Source organism: Trichomycterus rosablanca, chromosome 13, assembly GCF_030014385.1.
Source record: "Trichomycterus rosablanca isolate fTriRos1 chromosome 13, fTriRos1.hap1, whole genome shotgun sequence".
NCBI classification, from domain to species: domain Eukaryota; kingdom Metazoa; phylum Chordata; class Actinopteri; order Siluriformes; family Trichomycteridae; genus Trichomycterus; species Trichomycterus rosablanca.
The window spans coordinates 31,935,684-31,956,260 of record NC_086000.1 but is presented as its reverse complement, the minus strand read 5'-3'; the positions used below and the strand labels follow the sequence as shown (position 1 = coordinate 31,956,260).

Below are 20,577 nucleotides of genomic sequence, written 5' to 3'. Positions count from 1 at the left end.
GTCTAACTATGCAGTTTGAACTATGTTTGTAATAAAATGAAGTTTGCATATTGCTAAGCTGAAAGTAAACTTTCCACTGATTAGAACCGAGTTTAAAGCGACACTGGTCGCTGATAAACTGATATACACTGATCAGCCACTACATTAAACCACTGAGAGGTGTAGTGAATGCTATTGATTATCTCATTGCAATAGCTCTCATGTAATTTAATGTGTTAGAAGTACAAAAAAAATGTACAAATTGTGATGACTAGACGACCGGGTAGGAGCATCTTGAACTACAGGCCTTGGTAAATGCTTGGTACGTGTGTGTTGCATACCTGGGAAAGAGATGGCACCAGAATGTACTAAGGAAAAAGCTGGCCAGGGCAGTGTGATGCTCTGAGCATTGGTCTGCTGGGACACATGTTTCTTTGACATGTATAACCTACCTGAAGGCTGCTGCAAACCAAGAACACCACTTTAGGGCAATAGTATTCACTAATGTGTTTTTCTTTCTCAGTAGGATAATGTGTCCTGTCACACTGCAAACATGGTTCAGAAATGGTTTGAGAAACATGACAAAGAGTTAAAGGTGTTGATTTGGCTTCCAAATTTTCCAGATCTAATCTGATTCTTATATTTATTCATTTATTTGTTCCCTTTTTATCCAATTTAGTCATATTTAATTAGATCTCTCTCGTTGTCACCAACCCCACCCATGACTGAGCAGGTCGTAGCTGCCACGCTTCCCTTCTGATCTGTGTGCAGCCGGCAATCGCTTCTTTTTCCCTGTCAGGAGTAAGGCCTCACAGAGCGCAGTATCACTTGTGTGGAGAGACACTCGCTGCCATCTGTGATCAGTCGTCCCTCGTGCAGGCACCTCGACCAGCGGGCAGAGGTCGTGATTATGGCAGTTACTTTGACCAATGTCAAGTGTGTGTCTGTGTGAATCCCAGCTGTGCCAACCAGTCTAAAGCACAACTTCAAAGTTTGAGATCCCAGTGATGTTGGTGCCGTTGTGTCACCAACCAAACCTTTTAAAAAAAAAAGAAAAGCACATTTTTAATAAATGGACTTGACTAAAGGCATTAACAAGGCTAGCTTAGTAAAGCAGATTCTTATACACGACCAGCCATAACATTATGACCACTGACAGGTGACCTTAATAACACTGATTATCTCTTCATCACGGCACCTGTTAGTGGGTGGGATATATTAGGCAGCTCAGAGTTGATGTTTTAGAAGCAGGAAAAATGGGCGAGCGTAAGAATTTGAGCGAGTTTGACAAGGGACAAATTGTGATGGCTAGACGACTGGGTCAGAGCATCTCCAAAACTGCAGCTCTTGTGGGGTGTTCCCAGTCTGCAGTGGTCAGTACCTATCAAAAGTGGTCCAAGGAAGGAACAGTGGTAAACCGGCGACAGGGTCATGGGTGGCCAAGGCTCACTGATGCATGTGGGGAGTGAAGGCTGGCTTGTGTGGTCCGATCCAACAGACGAGCTCAAATGACTGTAGCTCAAATTGCTGAAGAAGTTAATGCTGGTTCTGATAGAAAGGTGTCAGAATACACAGTGCATTGCAGTTTGTTGCGTATGGGGCAGCAAAAGGGGGGCCAACACAATATTAGGAATGTGGTCATAATGTTATGCCTGATTGGTGTAATAATAATAATAAGAAGAAGAAGATGAAGAGTAAGAACAGGAATGAAAATTCAGATTTTTACAATGTCTTATTTAAAAACAACAAAGATTTATTAAAACTGAATAAGATTAATCTCCTTCATGGAAATGCTGTGGGTTATTTCGTCAGATTAGTTTAAGCCATTCTCCAGCACATACTGGGACTCATCATAGTGAGTGCAGGTATTGCTCAGGGACATGGGAGAAGAGCTGCACAAAGACACGGCTGACTTAAAAAGACAGTGGGAACAAATGCCATAAATCATCTATGATCCAGCACGACTGCGCACACACATCAGACCTGACATAATCTGCCCCGTTGTGGATTCTACGCTTTAGGTGACAGATTAATGTTAACCTGACATGCAGGAATTTTTCTGTTGACTCACTAAGGACTGGAAGGAGGGGGCCCTAAAATAAATCTAATGCTTGTGAGGAATAAAACGCCCCAGGCATGAACTGTCATTTCAGATTTTCTTTTTCTCTCTCTTTACTTTTCACTATTCAAAAGAAAAACAGAGTCACTGAGCTCTAAGGTTGGCTGGGTAAACAGAATATCTTGTGCTTGTCTTTATCAGGTGGGTTCCATGGACTTCATGGGAATGAAGCGCTCGCAGATATACGGAATGAGCAGCAGTCCGTACTCTCAGCAGCAGCAGGGCGTTGCTTACCCGGGCCAGCCTTATGGATCTCCTTCTACACACAGATACCCAATGAGCATGCAGGGCAGAGGACAAATGAGCATGGGTACAATGCCATATCCTCAACAACAGGTAATCTTTCTTTTATTTATTTATTTATTTATTTATTTATTTTTTCTCCCATTTTTTCCCCAATTTTCTTCCCTAATCTAATTGTATTCAATTACCCTGATTGCGTTACGGTTCACTTCTACCGATACAACCCTCCACCGCTGACTGAGGAGCTCCCTCCGACACGTGTGCAGTACCGATTGCATCTTTTCACCTGCACAAGGCTAGTTCATCTGTGGATCAGCTTTGTGCATGGACAGCCACACCCTGATCAGCATTATTCCTGAACTCTGCGTAGGCCCCTCAATCAGCCATATTACACCAGAACATTAAACAGATGAGCTGATTCTGATAGACAAAAGGACAAAAATTTACTTTTACTTCTACTCTGCTACTCTTCTACTTTAGTTAATTGATTTTTACCATACGGATCGGCAGGGGCACAGATTCCTGTATCATGCTCACCTGCCATGCCATTATGGGCTGGCAGGAGGCACTGAGGCACAGATGACCAACAGTGCTACTTCCTTTAATCAGAAGTCTCTTTTCTGCCTCATTAAGTGCTAATTGGCTTCAGCTGGGGAAGACCTTTATTGACTGGCATTGTTGGTCCAGAAAAAACCCCAAAACAAAACAATCAAATCATAAAACTCTAAAAATATGACTTGGTGAACATACCACCTGCAGTGAATGAAAACTGATTTAAAGGAGGTCAGGAAATCAAGGACATTACTTTCAGATGCTAGAATAATTGGCAGAGAACCAAAGGACCTGTGGATGGAAAACAGTCAGAAAAGTAAATTGCATAACCAGTTGTCACAGATTCAGCCCCTCTGTGCTCCCGGAGCATGTTCTATGTGCATCTGCCATGCCCCTTTTGTGATTGGTCTCCAGCTAGTTAGACACAGCTGTACCTTGTCTGAGCTGAGGGCATTTGAGAAGGCAGCTGGGGAACAGTCACTGGAGACTATTTTGACTTTGACTCTGTCATGTTGGTTTGCCTTTGCCTTATTTTGGTTGGTTTGTTTGCTCGCTCCTGTTTGTTTGTTCATATTCATGTTTAGAAGTCTTGTTTAAAGTAAGTCTAGTTCATGTTTTGTTTTTAAGGCCTCCGCATACTTCCTGCGAAACTAAGTTCGCAAGCGTCACACGAAGCCGAACACGCCTTCGTGAGCTTACAAGCTGGTATACTCCTAGCGGTTTTGTTTTGCCTGTCGCTTCTGCTCCACAGCTGCAGGTGACGCTGTGACATTTATGATGTTAAGTTCCATGACTACCGAAAAACAATGACTGCGTCCAAACTCACATAGTTAAACAGTACGTACTAAATTAGAGGCGGTGCGCACTGCTTGGCCGGTACAGAAGTAAGCTCTTTCAGTACACAAGTGTGCTGTGTTTGCATACACAAAAAATGCAGCCCAAGCAGTAGCTTATCCGGGTACTTTTCGTGTACTGTATAATGAATACTATGTATTGTGACACACTACCCGCTCCTGCATACTGTTCAGTATGAAAGTAGCGATTTCGGACGCAGCCGATGATCACAGTTGAGACGTTCCTCAAAATCCATGTTTGTTTTCATGGGTCGCCTCTTTTTTTACCGACCAATCACAGACGTCGTCCGCGGAGTTCATCCAGCTTTCATGTGCGCAACAAGGCGAGCGAAGCCTCTGCGTGACGTCCGTGGTTGTTCGCTTTCTCCACAATTACGTCACAATGGTCGCCGAGGCCAGGTGAATGTCGTCTCTGCATGAAGTATGCTGAGGCCTATAGTCAGTCAATGTTCTTTGTTAGCTTAGCTTAGGGTTTAGGTTATTTTTTAATGTGTTTAACCTTTGTACTTGTGTGTTTAGTTAGCATTAGCATTTAGCATTAGCATTTAGATTTGCATTTAGCTTAGGTCATGTGTGTTTAGCTTAGCATTTAGCATAGGATGTGTGTTTGTGTTTGGTCTTGTGTACCTTTGTCTTGTCTTTAGTCATTAGTAAATCAGTAAATTAGTAAATTAGTAAATTAATCTGGAGGCTAAATCTGAGCTGCAGGAAAGTGCAAGGACTAGTACTAAAACAACATCTGTAAAGAGTTAGAAGATGAAAACAAAAATGGAAAAACAAGAATTGTTTTCTAAAAAAAAATATAAGATCAGATGAATGCTGAATTATAGAAAAAGCTCAGGAATTCAAGAAGTCAAGATGTGCTTCATCGACTGCAGCAGAGCTTTCGACTGTGTTGACCCCACAAAACTGTGGAATGTCCTTAGGAAGACATGAATAGCAGAGCATCTGATTGTTCTAATGAGGAATCTCTATACTGATCACCAAGCCATAGTCATGTTAGAAAATGGACCAATAGAAGTTAACCAAGACTGCATTCTGTCACCATTCCTGTTAAACCTGTAAGCAGCAATGGAGGATGATGACTGAGGAATAAAGACTGATGGAAGACTCATTAATAACCGTTGATATGTGGATGATAAAACACTCACAGCGAAAATCAGAAAGACCTGAAGGCCCTTATAAAAAAGTTTAATAACAGAGTAAAAAAGATGTAACTTAAGCTTAATATGAAGAAGACAAAAGTCATGACATCATGAAGAACCATTGATAGAGAAGATGTCAAAATGGTGGACAGCTTTTGCCTACTTGGATCAATTATTAACAGCAAATGATCCAGCAGTCAAAAATATGACACTGACTGGCACCTGGTAGAGTAAGAATGACAGAACTGGAAACGATTTTCATATGTAATGATTAGTCTATCCAAACAAAGATCAGAATTGTCCTTACTGTGGTCTTTTCTGTGGTTTTTTTTGTAAGCTGGACATTATAAAATTTAGACAGGAAAATATTGATGCCCAGATCTTTGGAGCTGGAAAAGACTTTTGGACAGTAAAGAAGAGGGGATCTTTGACCAAATCAAACATTACCTTACATGAAGCCCAAACACCCAAACTGTAGCTCTGTTATTCTGGACACATTATGAGAAGAATCAATTTATTTGAAAATGGAAGACTTACAGGTAAATCAGAAAAAGTACTAAAAGCAACAAGATGGATGGAGACAATTAGAGGAATAATGCACAAGCCATTAGGAAGCCTTAAGACCCAAACAAAAAACAGGATGTTCTAGAGAAACACCAGGTGGAGTCAGCTGGAGTCGAAATAGACTTGTACTACTATCACTACTATAACTGTAATAATAGTAATAATAATAATAATAATAATAATAATAATAATAATAACAACAATTAATAATAATAATAATAGTAATAATAATTAATAGTAATAATAATAATAGTAGTAGTAGTAATACTGTAATAGTAATAGTAATAATAATCATAATGGTAGTCATATTAATAATAATAATAATAATAATAGTAATAATAATTATTATTAATATTATAATAATAGTAATAATAGTAATAATAATAATAATAGTATTAATAATAATAGTAGTCATAATAATAGTAATAATAATAATAATTATTATTATTATAGAAATAATAGTAATAATAATAATAATAGTAATAATAATAATTATTATTATTATAATAATAGTAATAATAGTAATAATAATAATAATAATAACAATAATATAACGAGGTCTGTGGTAGCTGGTGAACGTGCCCCGGGTTCCCAGCGAAGCAGACATTACAGAGCTCAGAAAACAAAGGCCTCTTATACCAGGCCTCCTAATTAGTGCTGATCACCCGCAGCCGTGGGGCTGACTACTTAAGCCAGCTCCACACAGCAGCGGGTGTCGCACCTTTGTTTGTTTTCCGGTCCGTGGTGGCAGCTCGTCCACACGTTCGTAGCCTTAGCTGGTAGCCCTGGTGGCGTATGCCATTCGGGTAAGTAAAACCGCAAGGTTTGAGGTAACTGGTATGTTCTGTTGGTCTCGTAGATATAGTGTGGTGCGACGCGGTGCAGTCCTCGAACTGCAGTTCATTTTGCGCTAGCAGTTAGCGTTAGCGGTTTCACTCAGCGCTGTGTTAAAGCGCTGAAGGTAGTCTGGCATCAGTGCCTTCAGTTATTCTGAACATTGGATTCTCCAACCGCTGGGTGGCGACTCCGCTGAGCAAGCGGTTGCCGTGCTAAAGACCCCGGTTCGAATCCGCAGTCTAGAACTGCCTAACTTTGTTTATTTGTTTCTTTCTGGTTTCAGATTGGTGTGTCAGCTCCGCGATCCAGGGCGCGCCGACCGGTCACTGCGATTGTTAGTCGCGGTGTTGGGTCTAGCGCTCCTCGGAGTTCCCCTCCTCTCCCTTCGCTCCTAAGCGTATTAGAGGTTCTCGCGCTCCCGTTTTCCAGCTCCACTACAGTGCGGTGGTAACGCTCCCGGCTGCCACGCGGCTGACCGGGGTTCGCGTCCCGCTTCCTTCTGTTTTGGTTTCACTTTGTTTATTTTTCATTTAGTTGCGCCAGCAGCTCCGTCGGAGTTTCCGATCGGGTTTTTTGTGTTCTGTTTTTCGTTTGCTGTTTATCTTTCTGTTGTCCTTATAATTAAATAAAATATTATTATTTTATTTACTTCTGCATTTGCGTCCTTTCTTCCCACGTGACAGAAAGGTGCGACCAACCATGGACGCAGCAGAAACGCCACCCCCTATCGACGTATTACGCCACCAGGGTGTGGCGTTAGGCAGGCACGAGGTGGCCATTAGCCAATTGGTGCAGCAGGTAGCTGCGCTTAGCCAGCAGTCTCCAGCTTTAGGAGCCGGCCCACACCCCCCACCCCATTCGGGAGGATGTGGAAGCCGCGACACCCCCATTCCTCCTCCTGAAAGATATTCGGGAGAGGCCAAGAGGTGCCGTGGCTTCCTTCTCCAGTGCGCGCTAGCCTTCGAGTTGCAGCCCTCCCGCTACCCCACAGAGCGGTCGAGGGTTGCCTATATCGTTTCTCTCTTGACTGGCCGAGCCTTGGAATGGGCTACCGCCCTCTGGGAGCAGAACGCTCCGGAATGCTCATCCGAAAGCGCCTTTAAGGAGGCCTTAAAGGAGACCTTCTTCCACCCCTCGGGGGGTCGCGAGGCAGGCCCACGCTTACTTGAGCTAACCCAAGGTAATCGGCCAGTCGTAGATTACGTAATCGAATTTAGGACACTAGCGGCGGAGTGTGGGTGGGATGAGGGCTCTCTCACCGCCATCTTTCATCGTGGCTTATCGGAGAAGATAAAGGATGAGCTGGCCACCAGGGACTGCCCAACGACCCTTAAGGCCTCCTATACGCTGGCCACAGCCATCGATACCCGTCTTCGCCAGCGGATCCGGGAGCGGGGTACCTGTCCCCCGTTTACCCGCTTGCTGGCGCCCCCTAAGTCTCCTCCACCGGCCCTGGATCCCGAACCCATGCAGTTGGGCTCAGCCCGTGCCAATGCCCGTTCGGCATCGGGTTCGTTCTCCCGACCCCGGCGGTCGGAAAAACATCTAGGCCGCTCTCGAGTCAGGGACTCGGGAGTGAGCCGACCTACCATCCCTGCCCAAGGTCTGCTTTTGCAGGCCCGGTTGTCCTGGGGCCTCGGGAACACAAACCTTCAGGTTTGTGTCGATTCAGGTGCGGTGGAGAATTTCATTGACAGCGATCTGGTACACAGGCTGGGGATTGAGGTCCAACCGCTAGCATCACCAGTGTCGGTCCATGCGGTGGATGGCCGACCTGTAGCGGGCAGCCCGATAACCCAACAGACAAGACCTCTCACGTTGCGTCTGCAAAACCACGAGGAACGGATTACCTTTCTTGTAACTCACGTTCCTCACCTCCAGGTGGTTTTGGGGTATTCGTGGCTGCAAAGACACAATCCTCAGATCGACTGGGCCACCGGATCAATCTTCATCTGGGGAACGCGGTGTCGCGACTCGTGTTTGCTGCAAGGTGGCACGAGTTCTGCTCCGACGGAACCGAAGATGGAGGTGCCGGATTTGGCAGCTGTTCCCCCTGTGTACCATGACTTACGGGAGGTTTTTAGCAAGTCCCGGGCGCAGGACTTGCCCCCCCACAGACCGTTCGATTGCGCCATCAATCTTTTGTCCGGCACTACTCCTCCTAGAGGGCGCCTTTTTTCGCTCTCCGGTCCAGAGAAGGTGGCTATGGAGGAGTATGTGCGTGAGGCACTTAAACAGGGGTTCATCCGTCCTTCCTCCTCCCCAGCTGGGGCAGGGTTCTTTTTTGTGAACAAGAAGGACGGCACCCTGCGCCCCTGTATCGATTATCGCGGTCTGAACGCCGTTACGATCAAGGATCGGTACCCGCTGCCGCTGATGGCCACGGCTTTCGAAGCCCTTCAGCGAGCTTCTGTTTTTTCCAAGCTCGATCTTCGCAGCGCGTACAATTTGATCCGGATCAGGCAGGGGGATGAGTGGAAGACTGCGTTCATTACGCCCACTGGCCACTATGAATACCGGGTGATGCCATTTGGGTTAATGAATGCCCCCGCAGTCTTCCAGAGATTTATCAATGAGGTCTTGCGGGAGACTCTTGGTAAATTCGTCTATGTTTACTTAGACGATATTCTTATCTTTAGTCGGTCCATCGACGAGCATATAGGGCATGTCCGACGAGTTCTCCAGCTTTTGCTCGACAACCATTTGTTTGTCAAACTGGAGAAGTCAGTCTTTCACTCCCCCACGGTTTCGTTCCTGGGGTTTGTAGTGGCCGAGGGCACCCTGCGCATGGACTCGGCTAAGGTATCAGCTGTGGAGAAGTGGCCAACTCCAAGTTCTTTACGCCAACTGCAAAGGTTTTTGGGCTTTGCAAACTTTTTTCGGCGTTTCATTAAGAACTTTAGCTCAGTCGCCTCTCCGTTAACGGACCTTACAGGAAAAGGTCCGTTCCGATGGACGGTGCAGGCCCAACAAGCTTTTGACGAGCTAAAAACACTCTTGACAACTGCTCCCGTTTTACAGTTGCCCGACCCAGAGGAACCCTTCGTTGTCGAAGTGGATGCCTCCGAGGTCGGAGCTGGGGCAGTCTTGTCCCAAAGAGTGGGGCCAGAGAAGAAGCTGCATCCATGTGCCTTCTTCTCGCACCGCCTGACTCCAGCCGAGCGGAACTACCCGGTTGGAGACAGGGAGCTCTTGGCCATTAAGTTGGCGTTAGAGGAGTGGCGACACTGGCTCGAGGGGGCCAATCATCCTTTTCTTGTCTGGACGGATCACAAAAATCTGTCATTCATCCAGCAAGTCAAGAGGATGAACTCCCGTCAGGCCCGGTGGTCCTTATTTTTTGGAAGGTTCAATTTTACACTGTCTTATAGACCGGGGTCCAGAAACGTCAAACCGGACGCTCTGTCTAGACAGTGGGAACCGACCAGGCCGGAGACCGGACCTGATCCCGTGATCCCCTCGACCCTGATAGCGGCCCCAGTCACATGGGGCATATCGAAGGTCATTCGGGATGCCCACCGGGCTGAACCCGACCCCGGTGGGGGACCTCCTGACAGACTGTACGTACCTTCATCCGTACGGCGTCAGGTTTTTGAATGGGCCCATGCTTCCCCATTTTCGGCGCACCCAGGTGTGACTAAGTCCCTGGTCTTGCTGCGCCGAAGATTTTGGTGGCCGGGGATGGAGAACCAGGTACGTGACTTTGTCCGTGCTTGCTCTGTGTGTGCTCTGAACAAGACACCCAGAGAGCGCCCGCGGGGCCTCCTTCATCCGTTGCCAATACCTGCTAGACCGTGGTCCCACATTTCTCTGGACTTTGTGACAGGCTTGCCAAAATCCAGAGGGTTCACGGCGGTATTGGTAATTGTCGACCGGTTTACCAAATCTTGCCTTTTTATCCCACTGCCCAAGCTACCATCCGCCATGGGTACTGCGCAAATCATCCTGAATCATGTGGTGAGAGCACATGGGGTCCCATCAGACATTGTGTCTGATCGGGGTCCACAGTTTGTAAGCCAGTGCTGGCGGGCTTTTTGCCAACTTCTTGGCGCCACGGCCAGCTTATCCTCCGGCTACCACCCGGAGTCGAATGGGCAGTCGGAGAGGCTGATCCAGGATCTGAGCAAGATGCTCAGGTGCCTGACGGCAGGGAATCCGACCACGTGGTCGGATAAGTTGATATGGGCAGAGTTTGCTCACAACACCCTGCATCATTCGGCGATTGGAATGTCACCGTTTGAGGCTCAGTTCGGGTACCCTCCGCCGCTCTTTCCTGAGCAGGAGCAGCAGGTAGCGGTCCCGTCTGTACAGCTTCATGTCCGCCGCTGCCGCGCCGCCTGGCGCAAAGCTAGGCAGGCACTTGTGGCCACCCAGCGCTCTGTGAAGCGCAAAGCTGACCGCAGGCGGCAGCCGGCTCTTACCTTCCGGCCAGGCCAACGAGTACTTGTGTCAACGAGGGATCTCCCCGTTCGAGGTGCCCCACATAAGTTGGCACCCAAGTACATTGGTCCGTTCAAGGTGGTAAAGCGGATTAATCCGGTGACGTATAGGTTGGAGCTTCCTCCCCGTATGAAAGGGCATCCAACCTTTCATGTCTCCCATCTCCGACCATTTATGTGCGGGGGAGTTTTACCCCCTCCCCAACCTCCCGCCCCTCGTATCATCCAGGGTGCCCCTGCCTTCACCGTCCGCCGGTTGCTTGACAGCAGGAAGGTTCAGGGTAGCACCCAATACTTGGTGGATTGGGAAGGTTACGGCCCTGAGGAACGTTCATGGGTACCGGCTCGCCAGATCCTGGACCCTGAACTGATCCGCGAGTTCCGGCGCAACCGAGCTGCGGGTCTTGGGACCTCAGGAGCTGTCCCTAGAGGAGGGGGTTCTATAACGAGGTCTGTGGTAGCTGGTGAACGTGCCCCGGGTTCCCAGCGAAGCAGACATTACAGAGCTCAGAAAACAAAGGCCTCTTATAAGTGGCCTCCTCATTAGTGCTGATCACCCGCAGCCGTGGGGCTGACTACTTAAGCCAGCTCCACACAGCAGCGGGTGTCGCACCTTTGTTTGTTTTCCGGTCCGTGGTGGCAGCTCGTCCACACGTTCGTAGCCTTAGCTGGTAGCCCTGGTGGCGTATGCCATTCGGGTAAGTAAAACCGCAAGGTTTGAGGTAACTGGTATGTTCTGTTGGTCTCGTAGATATAGTGTGGTGCGACGCGGTGCAGTCCTCGAACTGCAGTTCATTTTGCGCTAGCAGTTAGCGTTAGCGGTTTCACTCAGCGCTGTGTTAAAGCGCTGAAGGTAGTCTGGCATCAGTGCCTTCAGTTATTCTGAACATTGGATTCTCCAACCGCTGGGTGGCGACTCCGCTGAGCAAGCGGTTGCCGTGCTAAAGACCCCGGTTCGAATCCGCAGTCTAGAACTGCCTGACTTTGTTTATTTGTTTCTTTCTGGTTTCAGATTGGTGTGTCAGCTCCGCGATCCAGGGCGCGCCGACCGGTCACTGCGATTGTTAGTCGCGGTGTTGGGTCTAGCGCTCCTCGGAGTTCCCCTCCTCTCCCTTCGCTCCTAAGCGTATTAGAGGTTCTCGCGCTCCCGTTTTCCAGCTCCACTACAGTGCAGTGGTAACGCTCCCGGCTGCCACGCGGCTGACCGGGGTTCGCGTCCCGCTTCCTTCTGTTTTGGTTTCACTTTGTTTATTTTTCATTTAGTTGCGCCAGCAGCTCCGTCGGAGTTTCCGATCGGGTTTTTTGTGTTCTGTTTTTCGTTTGCTGTTTATCTTTCTGTTGTCCTTATAATTAAATAAAATATTATTATTTTATTTACTTCTGCATTTGCGTCCTTTCTTCCCACGTGACAAATAATAATAATAATACACCGGCCTCTGTCTGTTTTGCAGGCATCTAAATTTGTTCATATTTAAAAAATACAATTAAATTACTTGGTGAAGTCATTGAACATCCTTAATTTGTACTTTTGTCAGTTAAATAAAAGTTCAAGAGAATGAGCAATACACAGATTCTTGTTGTATTGCATTTAACAAAAATGTCCCAACTTTTCTGGAAATAGGTTTTGTAGTAATGAAAATAATTAAAAATCTATATCATTAAAAATTATCAGCTTATTAAGGGCCAGTGATAGCTCAGTGGTTAAGGTACTGGACTAGTAAACAGAAGGTTGCTGGTTCAAGCCCCGCCACCACCAAGTTGCCACTGTTGGGTCCCTGAGTAAGGCCCTTAACCCTCAATTGCTCATCGTGTTCAGCTCATTGTGTAAGTCGCTTTGGATAAAAGCGTCTGCTAAATGCTGTAAATGTAAATGTAAATTAATCGTGGTTGCAGCAGGTCTGGTTCTAACCGGAAACACTGGGCACAAGGCAGGAATTCCCTGGACAGGGAGCCAATCCATTGCAGGGCTTCAGTCATCCCTGTCCTCAGACACAGACAGTCATGTCTGTGTAGATGCTCGGCCTGTCGATAGCCTCACTAAAATTTTATTACGGATCTCAGTGTTGGTGGGCTAGCAAAACATACCGGTGAGCCTCTCAAATGCCCTTGATATAACCCTATTTTTCAAAAAAAAATTTGGTTTTTGGTCAATTAGAAAGTCGCAGTGTTAAAAAATGGATGCAGTAATGCATAGATGTAATACTCATAATGGTATAAAGTCCTGCATTAGCCAGAAATGTTGGATGGAATTAGACTTAATTTAACATGTTTTCTAAGCTAATGAGTAAATGTTTGTGATGCATGCTGGGAAGCTCTTGTGTTAATGTAGAACCTAAATTGCCCTAAATCTTGTTATAATGTCTGCAACATTGCTTGACAATATTAAGCTTGTTTACATTAAAGAGCATCAGAAATGTATACCTCTGATATCAGTATTGTACTAAAGTTGTGCAGATTGTAGTAAAAACTGAGATGGGTGCATCTATCAGAATGTTTCCTTCTTCAATTTCATGTGCAGTTTATTTCATGTGCAGTTTATTTCATGTGCAGTTTATTTCATTGCCCTTGCTCTGTTTGGCCTGCCTGGTGCACGGACGTCGGCTGGGTTATTCTGAGCCTCACTCCGTGTCCCCCTGCCATGCTGCTAAATTTAGCCTGGCTTATTGCTTGTAGGTTTAATGTGTCTCTAGAGAGCTGTTGGCACACATTCACTACAGTTCCTGAGAAACCATGACCTCTCATAATCCTTCCAGAGATGAAAGCAAGTGGAAAATGTGAAACAAGCCACTCATAAAATCTCACTAATTGCTACAAAAGGGAAGAAACTGTGCCAGACACGATGAGCTAAGAAACCTGTCGGTTATGTGAATACTACAGCATATGGTTTATACAGCATGAGCTTTCTGTGGTGCGGAAAACAATGTCCTTTTACAATATTTACTTCTTCATATTAGAGTTTTTCATTTGATTACTGTCATATGTCTAAATAGAGTTCTAATTAGATCTATGGAGTGTTCCTCATTCTGGCTTTGAACCTGGCAATGCTAGAGATCCCTTTAGTTTCAGTGGTTAGATAATGACTAGTGCCCCTCTAAATGTACAGGAAAATATGTTTAATTTCATGGACCTTGTTTTTCAAAAATAACAGATTTCATGGATTTGTAAAGAAAAGCAGTCATTAATTTACACTCATTAACTGACAATAAATGGAAGCTACAATACACAGCATAGTCTACCTTAACGGTTGACTGTAAATCCAGTGACGTCTCAAATACGAAAATTCTTGTCCCTGTTTTGACACCCCCTCTGCAGCCACAGAATTAGTTGGGAATTGTGTTTTTAGCTGCTTTAGACTTCGACATCTTGGATATTTTAACTAACTGATTGTTAACTGAATTGCCGTAGGATTGCTAGGACCGCCTCATAGTGCAAATTAACCAGTACACGTGAGGCACTTGAATGACGAGCGAATTAAACATTTTTAATAGCTAAACACAAACCTTAAAGTTTGAATTTTACAACAAATTGCATATAACATTGGAAAAAGCTCATTTTTCAAGGCCAGGAATTAGGTCGGGGCTTAATAATGACCTAAACATGTAGCAATCGTTTAATATAAGACAATTCAACTATTTTGAAGTTATACTGATATTTGATAGAGAATCTGGTTAAGCAAACAAAAACATAAACCCTGACCTAATTATAGACCTAAACCCTGCTGCTATTAGACTGACATTAGCAGGTCATAAACATGCCATGCCAGATGTCATATGCTGTCAGGAGTGGTCATAACACTGAATGTGAAGTATTGTAACTGCATAATTTTATGTTACCCGTACCAGTAGTTGTTGTGACAGTTTAATAGCATGTGACATAAGCTGTGATGATATCATAACTCTGTTATGATACCTGATAATAACTGCTATAACCAGTGCTTAAAGTAAGCCAGTACCCACTGGTGCGCTGTTTGTTGCCCTGTCCATATCAGGTTCTGGGCAGTACATAATGACCTTTATATAAACTGTTTACCCAGGGTGAACTATGTGATGCTCATCTGTCCCTGTTCTCTTGACAGGTTTAGTACAAGACAAGTAACATTAATGCTAGTCTAAGTAACGTTAATGCTAGTCTAAGTAACGTTAATGCTAGTCTAAGTAACATTAATTTAGAATATAATACTTAGGGATTTGCTGATGTCAGCTGATACACATGCCAACGTATGTATAAGGTAAGTACCGGCACTTTTTTCCCCACTTCATACGCTAGCTGTGACCACTACTTCTGCATTATTCAGCCGTAAGTAACAGTCTACCCGCTGTATAGAGCGACAGGGGGCACAGATTGCAGTATCATGCTCACCTGCTATGTCACTGGGTCTAGCAGGGGGCATAGAGGCGCCCATGACTGTTAGTGTTGTTGTTTTTTTAAATCAATACCCTCTCATTAAGTGTTAATTTGCTTTAACCATGAGGAGCTTTAAATAACAGCTTTGCTGGACTCCGCGCTGCTGGTGCGCTGTGTTGTGTACGGTGTTTGGAGTCACATGGACAATCTGCTGGACTGGTTTGCTGGGCTGCCCTGTGCTCAGCTCTCTTTTCTGTTCTCAGTTCTTCTGCTGGTGTTCCTTTAAACTATTTCTTTGTGACTCAGCCGGCAGCCTTTCGTCCTTGCAACACAGGATCCCTTCTGGGTGCAGGTAGCATCGGGCATGGGAGTCCATGCCAGTTTGTTTAGTCGCCATCGGTTTTATGGAGTCCCCTGTCTTCTGTATGTTTTCTTGAGGCTTCTGTACTGTTTCTTTTATCTATTTTCTTCCATCTTTTCTTGGTCGGGGTTGTGGTCGTGTGTTTTGCTAGGGGCTCGTTATGGATGCCCCTGTGGGGCAAGCGCATGGATACCTGCTTTTCTGACGTTTGCTGGGGGCAGCTTAGGCTCATGTCTCTGTGGGGAGAGTGTCCTTCTTTTCTTTTCTAGGCAAGTGCATGGAGTGTGGTATCCTGAAGTTGCTGTTTGAAGAGCAGTGCTGAGTAGATTTAGGGACAGTGGTAGCCTAGTGGGTAGAGCTTTGGGCTATCAACTGAAAGACTGAGAGTTTAAATCCCAGCTCTGCCATGCAGCCACTGTTGGGCCCTTAAACAAGGCCCTTAACCCTGTTTGCTCCAGGGGCGCCGTACAGTGGCTGACCCTGCACTCTGACCCCAGCTTCCAAAAACAAGCTGGGATATGTGAAGAAAGAATTTTGTTGTACTTTACAGCTGTATGTGTGTATATGACAATTCTGCTGGACAGAACCTTCATTTATTTATATTGTTGATTGGTCATTTGTGTGCTTATGGTCTGCTATGCTCTGTTCACTTTCTTTTAACTAGAGCTGGGCTGTTTTTGAACTTGTTGGATTGGGCTGTTGTCATTTGGTAAATAAAGTGTTACTGGCTGCTGGGTTAGATAACAAAAATATGTACTAATAACTAATAATAATTTACCCATCAGCTTACTCAGAACTTTTTCCTGTGGAGGACCACATTGCAGCTGTACTCATGATATTGCAAACACTAGGTCAAGGTCCTTTCTGTGCGGAGTTTGCATGTTCTCCCTGTGTCTGCGTGGGTTTCCTCCGGGAGCTCCGGTTTCCTCCCACAGTCCAAAAACATGCAGTCAGGTTTATTGGAGACACTGAATTGCCCTATAGGTGAATGGGGGTGTGTGTATGTGTGTGTGTATGTGTCTGCCTTGCGATGGACTGGCGTCCCGTCCAGGGTGTTACTGTGTGCCTTGCACCCATTGAAAAGCTTGGATAGGCTCCAGCACCCCCTGCGACCCTAATTAGATAAGCGGTTAAGAAAGTGAGTGAGTGAGTATTCATGTAGCGCTCAAGTGCCTCACGTCTACTGGTTAATTTGCACTATGAGGTGGTCCTAGCAATCCTACGGCAATTCAGTTAGCGATCAGTTAGTCGAAATGTCAGAGATGTTGAACTCTAAAGCAACTAAAAACACGACTCGGGTAACTGAGTTTGGAAAACTCCCAACCAATTCTGGGTTGGGCCAGGTCAAAACACGGATGAGAAAGTTTTGCACTGTCGCTGGATGTTTTAGGTTTACAATCATTAAGGTGGCTGTGCTGTGTATTGTAGCTTCAATTTATTCTATTATTCAATTTATAGGTGTAATTTAATAAATGCTGTGAAATGTGGCACTTTTCTTCAAAAGTTTGCGAAATCTGTGATTTTTGAAAAACGAGGTTTGTGAAATTAAGCACATTTTTTCCATGAATTTAGTACAGCCCTAGTTTTAAAATAAACGTCCCCATTATTAAACAGGGACACGTTTTAGAAAGTCAGTGAACATAGTCGTACGTGGATTCATTGTAATTCATATCCAACTTGTGCAAAGGCCTCCACAGACATGTATCTTGTTAGAGTGCGCTCTCCTGAGGTATCCGTTTGTACCATTAAATGCACCAGAATTCATAAGAAAAAATGACTGCGGTAAAAAGAAAGATGCTTCACACAACAGCCACACACAATCATTAGTCAGATTAGTCAAGTCTTTGTAATGATGGGAGCAAATGAAGATAAAACTATCATCTGCTTTATCAAAACAAGTTTCAGACGATTTATTTAAATTCATCCTGAGTGTGATGAGAAATCAGCATGCGCTTCAAATCTTTTCCCTGATGACGCCTCACACATGCCGGCGTGTACTCAGCATTCAGGCTGTGTGGACATGTAAGACCAGATTACGTCACTGGCGTCTGATGGTGACACCGCTGACCTCGTTACCGCTGTCATCTGCTGCCTGCTGTGTGTGTGTGTGTGTGTGTGTGTCCTCAACTTGGGCAGGGACACAGATCTAAGAAAAGACACACACAAAGACAAAGACACGCTCACAGCCACTGAATGCAAATTTTCTTCTGCAAAGCTGTAATTTATACAATACCTTTGGAATAATCCTGTTTAAAACGTTAGCTTAGAGGAAAATGGAAGAGAAGAATCATCTGAAAGGCCCTGTATTTATTAGTAATGAGAATTGTGGGTATTTTTTTTTTAATTGTTAGAAATGAGTTGATATTTAAAGTCTGTCACATGCAATAAAATATTTTTTGCTTTATGTAGAAATGATCTATTTACAAAAAAAGAAACATTTAAGGCTAAGTGGCAGAAGCTAAGAAGATAAGTTAATAAATCTATTAAGCATAAAAGTGTAGGGCATTGCAATAATTATGTGCAGTGCAGTACTGCCACGTACACAAAAATAAAAAAAAGTCTATATTATGCATTCATATCACATAACTAGGGCCCTACTAAATTCACGAGAAAATGTGCTTAATTTAAAAAATCACAGATTTCACGGATTTGTTAAGAAAAATGCCACATTTAACATCAGTCAATAAATTACACTCATACACCGATCAGGCATAACATTATGACCACCTTCCTAATACTGTGTTGGTCCCCCTTTTGCTTCCAAAACAGCCCTGCAACTTTCTGTCAGAACCAGCATTAACTTCTTGAGCAGTTTGAGCTACAGTAGCTCATCTGTTGGATTGGATCACACTGGCCAGCCTTTGCTCCCCACGTGCATCAATGAGCCTTGGCCGCCCATCACCCTGTCGCTGGTTTACCACTGTTTCTTCCTTGGACCACTTTTGATAGATACTGACCACTGCAGACTGGGAACACCCCACAAGAGCTGCAGTTTTGGAGATGCTCTGACCCAGTCGTCTAGCCATCACAATCTGGCCCTTGTCAAACTCGCTCAAATCCTCACGCTTGTCCATTTTTCCTGCTTCTAACATCAACTTTGAGGATAAAATGTTCACTTGCTGCCTAATATATCCCCCTTACTAACAGGTGCCGTGATGAAGAGATAATAAGTGTTATTCACTTCACCTGTCATAATGTTATGCCTAGTTGAAGTAAATTGAATTATAGAATAAATGGAAGCTACAATACACAGCACAGCTACATTAATACATTTTTTTTTACATTTACGGAATTTAGCAGACACCTTTAGCCAAAGCAACTTACATTACAGTCTAATTGAGGGTAAGGGCCTTGCTCAAGGGCCCAACAGCAGCAACCTGGCAGTGGTGGGTGACCTTCTGATTACTAGCCCAGTACTCCCCGTAGGACTGCTAGAACCGCCTCATAGTGCAAATTAACCAGTAAACATGAGGCACTTGAACACTGCACGAATGAAAAATGTTACATTGCTAAACACAAACCTTAAAGTTTAAATTCTATGGAAATTGGCTCATTTTACAGTTCATGACATGATTTTTACAGCAGTGAATTAGGTAGAACCTTACACACAGACCACAATGTTTGCTTTTTCCTAATCGTATCTAATAAAGCAATAAGCCACGAGAGGCCGTACGTTACTGTGATTTTAGCACGGGGATGACATTTTTGGCACGACGCGAAGCGGAGTGCCTAAAACTTCTTTCCCCGTGCTAAAATCTTAACAGTAATGCACGGTCTCGAGTGGCTTATTGCTTTTATAAAACGGCGGTCAACATAAAATATAATAAATACAACAATGTTTAATTCATAAATGTATTTATCGTGTATAAACTTACAATAAAGCATTCTTCCGCGACGCAAAATAGTTCGATTAACAGTGTTGCTAGGCAACATGAGGGCGAAAATAACATTAACTTTTCTATTCAGTGGCGTATTAATATGGAATGATGTGAGGTGGTCATAGGTGTGAGTTTATTGGGGATTTTACAACGGCTTCGAACGCGGCTCAGCCAATCAGATTTTAGGACCGGAACTATCCGTTTTATAATGTACATTTTAGAATGTTGCATAGGCTTAAAAATAAACAAATGTTTGCCTCATAACAAGCTTGGAATATGATGCAGCTTTTCGTATTCCAAGCTTCTTGTATTTCGGAAAGAAAAATAGGACAAAATTAATTTATGTAATTTGTATGGCGCCTTGTGAAAGACTGGTGACCCTATCGGGGTGTTTTCTGCCTTTTGTCCAATGAATCAGACCCACCATGACCCTGACCAGAATAAAGCAGTGGTAAAACAGACAGTAAATGAATGAATGAATTTGTATGGCTTGAGAAAATAGAGTATTGATTAGAAAACTGTATTTGTTTAGTTTAAAACCAGAAAACTAGATTAAATCCCTTTAACATCATGTTTATCATGATTGATCAAATTTATTTCATGTGCTCAGGTGGCACAGCAGTTAAGTTACACTAGCCCACCACCGCTGAGATTCTGGTGGCCAATGGCTTGGCGCTTTGTCCAGAGTATTCCTGCCTTGTGCCCAGTGTTCTCTGACCAGGATAAAAAGGATGGATGAAAATGAAATAAAAAATAATAAAAAAATATGATCTTCTCTTAAACTCACTGTGATGCATAATAAGGTTACTCTAGCCCTTTACAACACATGATTAAATGCTGGCCTATTGCATTGCATGTGAAATGCAAAAATATAACACAGTAAAAGGGTAAATAATTCCACTGTTTAAAATACAGATACCTCAAAGAAATGACAACGGTCATTCTCTGGTTTATTATAGAATTACTGTTCATTTGCTTACTGATCTTATAGGGCACAACTGAATGCAACACTAAAATCCCAGACCTCTAAGATCCAGGGTTTGAATCTCAGTGATGCTATTGCTAAGTCGGGGTACACACAGACACGTTTGGCTATGTCAATAGTGTAGGTATTGGGATGTGCACTAATCAATGTGCTCACAATGTGGGTCCCAAGCCCAGATAAAAATATGGAGGGTTGCGTCAGGTAGGGCATCCAGTGTAAAAACTGTGCTCAATCAGGCATGCGGGCGGCACGGTGGCTAAGTGGGTAGCACTGTCGC

The 20,577-nt window shown here is 44.4% G+C and overlaps 1 protein-coding gene across 1 annotated transcript in view; it reads left to right on the top strand.

Moving 5' to 3' along the window:
• Window positions 1-20,577, top strand: part of LOC134324986 (AT-rich interactive domain-containing protein 1B-like) — a 318,447-nt gene that overhangs the window by 50,941 nt on the left and 246,929 nt on the right. Inside the window, exon 2 of the mRNA XM_063006964.1 lies at window positions 2,240-2,434. Within this exon, the coding sequence (XP_062863034.1) occupies window positions 2,240-2,434 (195 nt within the window). The remainder of the gene's footprint in view (window positions 1-2,239; window positions 2,435-20,577) is intronic.